The 8,714-nt window shown below is 38.2% G+C and overlaps 1 protein-coding gene across 1 annotated transcript; it reads right to left on the bottom strand.

Moving 5' to 3' along the window:
* Positions 1–1,960: 1,960 nt before the first annotated feature.
* pcna (proliferating cell nuclear antigen) lies at positions 1,961–7,871 on the bottom strand. Its single transcript, XM_039768364.1, has 6 exons — positions 7,519–7,871; positions 6,028–6,125; positions 5,679–5,746; positions 4,467–4,661; positions 4,083–4,206; positions 1,961–3,697 (listed from the first exon to the last, which is right to left on the bottom strand). Exons 1-6 carry the CDS (start codon positions 7,737–7,739, stop codon positions 3,624–3,626), a joined length of 780 nt encoding a protein of 259 aa, XP_039624298.1. The 5' UTR covers positions 7,740–7,871; the 3' UTR covers positions 1,961–3,623.
* Between the last annotated feature and the right edge of the window lie 843 nt (positions 7,872–8,714).

The raw sequence follows: 8,714 nt of genomic DNA, 5'->3' as shown, positions 1-8,714 counted from the left end.
GTATTACCTTGTTAGCTAGTGCAGCAATCAAAATATTCCATAGGAGCACATGAATTTACTGAGTTATTGTATAGCTTAATGTTTTCATATGTATTCATTAGGGAGGTGAAATTGTTCAGTGTAGTGTATGTTTAGAAAGCTATAAAGTCTAAACTTCATACTTGTTGCATTATATATATATAATGGACAATATAACTTGACAAATCTGCTCGAACAGGACATGCACTCCTCAAAAGTGGGGCCCCTTAGGCACGGGGCGGTCACCCCACCTGCCACCCCCAAACGCCGCCCACAGCGAGAAATACTTGCAACAATCAACTGGCTGCCCGCATCAAAGTTAATATTTTATTTTAAACGACACAATCGCCACGGACTCCGCTATACCGCCTAAACTCAAGAGATTTAAACCTGTTCAACTTCAAACAGAGGAGACTGTGTGGAGACCTTGATAAAGTAGATGATGCAGAAATCTTTCAACTTAACGGTGAATCACTTACTTGAGGACACCAGTTGAAATTAAGCAGGAAGGGCATTTAGGACTCAAGTCAGGACGCATTTCTTTGTGCAAAGATTTGTGAGTATTTAGATAGATAGATAGATAGATAGATAGATACTTTATTAATCCCAAGGGGAAATACACATAATCCAGAAGCAGTATACTGATACAAGGAAACAATATTAAAGTAAATAGTGAAAAAAATGAAAAAATAAATAAAATTAATGTTTTTTTTGGAACAAACTACTGAGACACGAAATTGAAATAGAAACCTAGACAACCATTTATGAGGTATCTGGATGAGATGTGGGGGCATCTTAGCTATTGGCTAAATACATGAGCCTGATGGATTGAATGGTAACCCTTTTTTGTAAACTTTCTTATGTCTGTGGGTGTTTATTAGTCCAAGGTCAATTTTAAATCAAAAAAGTAGGACTGTGGCTCTTATTGACATTAAAGAGCATGAAGAAACACGCAGTACTTATGCTTCCTACTCCATTGTCCAATGACTGGACTTTAGAAATGCCAAAAGTAACTGAAAGTTGAATTAGTTGAGTAAAATGTGGCTTGTAGTGGTGTGGGTTTATATTTTAAGTGTTGCTTCATAATCTGGGTGCTACATATCTTGAGTATAATCAAGAGCTCTCAACAATTATTTAGATGTATTTGTATTCATCTGAAGTGGCTGGACAACGCCCCTGGGCCAAAAACAATACCTTATGGAATCACAATTCCCTTCTGTTAAAAAAAATTGGATTATTCCCACTAGGATTATTAATACAGTGTACCAAATCAAAAAAATAAATAAAAAAAATAATGATCTCAGACATCCTGCATGGTGCTTTCTTTCCTACATCTGTTCTGGCAGATAAACAGGACAAGACTAATAGCACTTGCTCCCCCACATTCAGGTAGTTTTCACCCTTGGGGCATAGGCCTGCTCAGGGCATGATGGATGTGTGGGAGTAGGGAGCATCTTCAGGGCTCTCACCGGGGATAGTGCTATCACTAATACCATTTTTCCTTCATATAAGAACAGCAACACTTGAAAAGTACCTTTTCGTTTACTTAACATTCCTGTTAGACAGGATTCACATGACTGCTACCCCGATCCTTTATTTTGTTCTGTCCGGTTCCATTGCACACCATAATCAAACTGAACTGCATCCAATTACACACCACAGTGGATTAAGAAAAATACTCACTGGCGTAGATTTAAATTAAATTCATATATTTGCCACTTTTGCCCAGTCATGCTGCAGAGGTGCTTTTTATTTGTACATTATAGACCAAAAAAAATTTGATTTTTTTCACTGAAAATTTTAATACAATAAAAGGAGTAGAAAGATGTCCGAATAGTTTCTGAATCCACTGTTACATACACACACACTAGTCTTTCATATGTATTTTTTTAACCATGTTACACCACTCGCTTTCCATTTTGTTATGAATTTCTTACCCTGCTTTTTATACTTGAGTTATATAAATCAGAGAAAAGTTTTTTTTTTTTTTTTCTTTCTTATACTTATATGGGATAAAACTCCTAGTTAAGACATTGGCTGGTTTACCGAATCAAAAACACATCTTAAAAGTTACAAAAAGTGCTACCATTCCTTGGTAGGATGAGACCACACAACCACTGGAGAAGCTACTTACCCTGCTCAAATCTGGGATTGATCAAATGTGACTCTCCAGAAGCTTTCACACTCCAACAACCTCTGAAGATAACAGCCCAAGCACTAACAGAACCTCAGCTGACGGGTGCACCCATGACTTTTACCTTAAATAAACTGAGCTTGGATCATTGTAAACAAGGCAACTATAAATTATTTGTGTCATGATTTGATTTTGTTAATATGGTTATTCAGATGTTGACGTTTCCAAGGCAACACTAAGCAGAAAAGCCTTTCCACAGTACTGAACGTAGGTCATGTGAGCAGCCACAACTCTCATCTGGATAAAAAGGGTAGCCAAGTGAATCCAAATCTTAAGTGCCAATGTACACAACTAAAGAAATATAAACCAAACAAACAGAAATTGTGACTGGACACAGAACTAAGATCTGGACCTGTAAAAATAAGCAAGTACTCCAAGACTATAATGGCCTTTTCCTAGCAATAATGCTCAACTGATTCAACCAAGTGTTTATATATATATAAAAAAAAAAACACTATTATTATTAAATACCCAGTCAACCACCAGCTTTTCCTAGCAATTTAGTAACACGAATTCCCCTAATCTGCATGTGAATTGTGGGGAAAAATAACTGAAGCACACTGAGAAAACCCACACAGACTCAGTAAGAATATGCAAGCTCCTTGCCAACAGTGCCAAAGTTGTGAACCCTATTACCAATTGAACCATTACAGAACCAAATTAAATTTACCAGCCAGAAGATCCCCCGTGACCCTGTGTTAGGATATAGCAGGTTGGATAATGGCTGAATGGATTATCATAATCTGCATTGCTTGGGGATGTTGGATCTGTGAGGCAACAGTGCTAACCACTAAGTCAGACTGTGAGACACAAAAAAGTAAAATAAACTAAGCAGAAGAGATGACCATCTCTTTGCAGTTGATCAGGCATTAAACACCTAAATTCACTTAAGAGACCAACAACTTAAACCATTATTTGTTTGGAAATCAAGTACACTAATAAATGAGGAGACCTTTCAGCACATCAAGCTTACTGCATTAGAATTTAACCTCATTAACACCATATGATTTGTGTTTATTTGGGCTTCAAGAGTAAAAATACAGACAGGCAAACAATTCTGGGCAACAAATCTGAAAACTAGAAATATTTACAGAAAAATATCTACAAGCAAGGGGTAGACAGCCCTCAAAAGAGGGAAATAAGAAAAAAGGAAAGCCATTCATTTCAAACATAACCCCATGCTTTTTACCTGCCCCCTTCCACGTTGCAGAATTACAGTGGGTTTTGATAAGCGCTCTGAAAAATGACAGCTGTCCTTTAAGATGCTCAATACAGTTACAAAATATAAACTGCAGACAACCAATTGCTGTGTGAAATAACTATCACACAAGGGTCTTGGAACTTAAGAGTGCTTTTGGGATGCAAGTTCCGAGTGTACGTGGGTACCAGGGGATCCTCCAGCTAACAGTTCTTATGCCTCCTCATCAATCTTAGGTGCCAGGTAGTACTTCACATGTCCCATGTCTGCAATCTTATATTCCACCACTAAAATACAGGTAAAAGAAATGGTTAAACAGATAAATGTTGTGTATTTTGAAGGGTTTTCACAAACACAGAAGCTATTAAAAGCACTGGGAAAAAAACACTGTAGAGAATCTGTAATAATGCATTTAATATATAAAAATGCTATTTTTTTTATTAAACTAATAAAATGTATGGTAAACAATTAAATACCAGCATTTATGAACTAGATTTACTGCCTGCACCACAGTGAATGAAATAAAGCAGAAGTTCCACCTAGTGGCAAAATGAGGTAATACTAGTACATGTACCCTGCTTTTTTCAGATTGTTGATGAGCACAGATAGTTGAGTAAAGAAACAAGCAAAGACTCTTGGGACCACAACAAATAATAAACAAAATGCTCTTACCAAGAGGGATATCAGCAGACATGCTGAGAATGACAGTCTTGGACAAAGGAGTGGCTTTAGTAAAAAAGTTGAGGTAGTTCAAAGCAAAGATCAACTGGACTGGCTCATTCATCTCAATTGTCACCTGAAAACAGAAGGTAGGACAGTATAACACAAGACTCTCCTCTCGTGTTATATGGCAGCTGCACAACACATTTGACACAGAGAGCGGGGAACGTATATGAATGTTATAGTGCTAAGTTTATGAGCTGTACATTTACACAATACTTTTGAGATTTACAAAATAATAAAAATCTATGACCTTAAAAGTGAAGCGGTTAGAGCTTTCTACTTAAGGTATGATTATGAAATTTACATAATTCAAAATTTCAGTAAATCACTTACAGCCTCTTCCTCCTTGTCAACATTGCTCGTCTGAGACAGTTTGATGTTGCCTGTACCCAGTTCTCCACTGGCAGAAAATTTCACACCATCCTTTGCACAAGAAATCATTACTGCATCACCAATCTGGGACAGATCTCGACAGATGCGGGCGAACTCTGCAGAGGGCATCTTCACCACACAACTGTACTCCTGCTCCTAATGAGAGAAAAGCAGTAACACATTACAAGCAAATCACCATAAACTCAGTGTGGGTAGAGTGAACACAGAAATACTGTACAATTATACATATAAATAAATACAGACTTAGAATCACATTGATAATGTGCCTAAACATTGACTGGAACACTGAATTTTTAAAGACTTGTGAGAAAAAAAAGCTTGTTTAACTAATGAAATGGTTAGTATTCCTGGACAAATGGTTCTTAAAAATGGGATATGATCTCCATTAATATGTAATATGTTTTTTTGTTTTTTTTTTAATTAAAGGTGAGATTTGTTTTTTTTTAAATGAAACTCAGAAGTCATTAAAAGGGTACACAAACATTTTCTCAGAAATGTATTAGCACCATATGGAAATTGCAAAGAGAATAAAAAAAATCCCCCAATTTACTATAATGATTCAGTCTGGTTTGGGCTACATTAAAAACGGCAAAGACGATACCAACTAAACTGCAATTATCAAAGAATAGATAATTGCAGAGTCTTAACCTTGGACATCGGCAATGAAGGCTCCTGCGCTCTTTTCACAACTTATTCCAAGCATTCTTGTTCAGCTATTGTGCCAAAGAGCCACAAACACCTGTCATAGATTTGTTCTACGCTGTGGTCTCCTGAGGAAGCACAATGCCTGAGTAAATTTTTCAGGAACACCTGTCCCATCACTGGACAAACCCTGGAAGTTATTGGATTGTGGCAAAATTAAATGCCATCATGAAAAATACCCTCCATCCCTTCCAGGAGGCGCTCTCTTGGAACACTTTTAGTCACAGGCTCATACCACCACAGTGTGCTAAGAAGCGTCTCTGGAGGTCTTTTCTGCCCACTGCTATCAGGCATGTCAATGCTTCCACCTTGGGCACTCTAAGTTTATTTTGAAAAACCTGAACAATGCACATTTATTTACTTATACATATTGATGGGCTGTATTATTTGTGCTGCAAATCGGTGTTCTTGTTTTTATGTTTCTGCTGCTGTGAAAAAAGCCATACTCACTGGAATTCCAAGCTGCTCTACGTCCAGGTCCATCAGTTTCATCTCATAGTCCGATACCTTCTCTTGGTCTAAAATAAGTAAATAAATAAATCGCTTATGACAAAGTTAACTCAACTCTAAAGTTCAATATATTTTATTTGCTTTTGAAGTAGCATGAACATAAAAAAATATATACAAACATACTGTATATAAATGCACACAAATGGCACAAATTACAAAAAACAAGCACCCTTTATTGCACATCCAGATAACTCTTCAAATCATAACATTTGGGTAAATATTGTAAAAGACAAAGTTATATTTAAAAATGTTCAGGTAATGTTACCGATAAATTAAAAAGAACACTTACTGAGAGTCTCAAAGATTAGCGATAATGTGTCTGCATTGTCCTCTGCTCGGAGAGTAATAATATCTTCATTGCCAGCACACTTCAAGATTTTGGACATGCTATAGAAGGAGAGAAACTTTCAGTCTGAGGCGTACCAAACAGGACTTGTATGATTAGCTGCATATTGCAAATTTAATTGGGCAATACACAAGGAGGATCCAAAGTAGTCTTTATAAGAAGCCCCAATCATAACCAGATGGGGCTCCCCGATTCTGTTGTCATTAAAACCAGTACTGATCAACATACCATGCTTTTGTAGATGCACTGCAGTGACCAGCACTACTCTCTTTCAGCTCCATAGTCTCAGTTTAAATTTGTATGTCATACTGTAGTCCGCCAGATATTTCTTATCTTGAAAGTGACTGGCTCCCGGTACCAAGTAAGAACAACGAACGGGCTTTAACCCGTCATTGTGGAATGTGTGTTCTGAGAAGTTATTGCAACATTGCAAAAAAACAACTGGATCATAAAAAGTGCATCTGCATGTTCTTGAGCCGAAAATCACTTCACTACTACATTAAATATCTCATAATGGGCACGGAATTTTAAAAAGTTCATGCTGGATCACGGAATACATTACGAGAGATTTTTTTTTTCCACTTAATTAAAATGTACTGGGGAAGAGGAATTGCAAACCAGCTTGGAAAAACTAAAGCAAATTAAAACAATCTAATAGAAATGTATTTATTGGGATCCGCACCCAACAAAACATACCATATAAAAAAAAAACAGTTAAAAAAAAAATCACACTAAAAAGACAATCTTAAACTGCTATGGGAAAAATCGCGCGCAATGGAGAAAAGATGCACCAGCCGCTACAGTCGCTTGCATTAAACGTCATCGACACTTTCCGCGCGGCTTGCAGCCGACACTAGCTTCCATACCATTCGCGCCAAACGGCCTACATCTGCATTGGCGCCTACATACGTCACTTGAAGTAAAACAACTCCCTTCCAAACCTGCGCGGGAAAACGCGACGACCTTAAAATCTCCACTAGTAATCTTGATGGCACAGTGTTACTTTAAAGAGTCGCGTCACCGGACAGGCGAAGCCAATGTAGCATGTTCTGGAAAGTGCTGTTTATACGTGCTACCTCGGGGAGTTAGTAAGACGTCAATCCCAACTTCCGGCCTTTTTTAAGCCATATGCCTGGACATGTCTTTGGGTTGCAGTAAATTTATATCATTTTGGTTCAGATATGATCACGAACGTGAACTCGGTTATAGAATAACCGGCCCTCTTAACTATAGTCACATGCTGCACTACTATAAGGCCACACGGAGTTACTTCGTCAATAAGAAAAGGCCGTACGTAATCACCACATTATTTGCACGCCGAGTGCGCTACCTTAAACACAATACTAAAAATTTCAATATCAGAGTATCAGAATCTTGTAAAAATGTACGACAAACTGTACAGTTCTATATTCTTTCTACTACCATTCTACGTACCTGCTGAGATTCACCCCCATTGCGAGATTCCTGTCACATCGATAAGAATCAAAACCATCGTGGCGCAAGGTGAGCTGCACAAGGGAGACATGAGAAGAATCCATGCTCTGCAGGGATATGCCGCTTGAACTGATGTCCCAACACGCCTCTGTGATCAAGTCCTTCAAGGCTTCTAGCACCTTCTTCAAGATGGATCCCTGGACAAGCCGTGCCTCAAACATTATGAACGAAATATGGAAGTTCTGTGACGGAGATGAGGGAGGGAAAAAAAGTGTCCGGCGTTAAATCTGAAGTGCTCCGATCACTCTCCTCGCGCCAAATGATCTGAACTTTGCGCGCGCTGGAGGTTTACTTCAAGACTGCTTACGTCACCTATCCACTCCTCCTCAACAAATGTCGGTCGCCATTTCGGCATCTGGTAGCTTAAAAGCGTCTGTGACAGTGAGCACTTCTGAGCCAAAATGGCGTCGTTTCCGGTACTGGCGACACCCGCTGTTTCTCCACGTGACAGTGGAGTGTTGGTAAGGCGCGAAATATTTTTGACTTTAGAAAGCGCCTCTTTATAAACAAAGGGAATGCAGTGAGACATTGGCTGCTGTGAGTAAGCGCCGAGTCTTCTAGGATTAAGATATTAAAATGGCATTTTCAGCTTTCAGTTGTCTATCTATAGATACAGTATATATAAACACCCAATATGTTTGAGAATGTGTTCTATGAAATGGACTTTAATAACCTTATATTATTGTGGCAAAAGTTTTATATATCTTTTTGTAACTTTATATTTTTGTGGCAAAATATTTGATATATTGGTGTGCATTATTTGTCTCATGTGGAGTCCCATTTAGAGTATGAAGGGTTAGGAGATACAGCAAGTTCAACCACAATCTCTGCCCGTTTATTTCTTTTTTCAATTCTGTTGTGGTATATAAAACACAACACACCAAACAGATGAGTTTCTCTGGAAGTGAACCAGGAAATGCACAGTGCTGATAGTTCTACCTTTGTCTTGAAGATGCCAGACACTGCTCACTCCTGGTTGAGCTTACCTAGCAACGGCATGATAACAATTAATCGAAACGTCTCAATGTGGCACCATGGGACAAAGCATTTCATCTGTAACATTGTTAAAACAAATAAATGTATCCACTGGATTCCTCAGTCTACAAAACCCCCAACACAACGTTTGTAATATTTTC

This window comes from Polypterus senegalus, chromosome 11 (genome assembly GCF_016835505.1).
Source record: "Polypterus senegalus isolate Bchr_013 chromosome 11, ASM1683550v1, whole genome shotgun sequence".
In the NCBI taxonomy this organism is placed as follows: domain Eukaryota; kingdom Metazoa; phylum Chordata; class Cladistia; order Polypteriformes; family Polypteridae; genus Polypterus; species Polypterus senegalus.
Note: the sequence above shows the minus strand (reverse complement) of the source record. Positions and strands in the feature narration are given on the sequence as shown.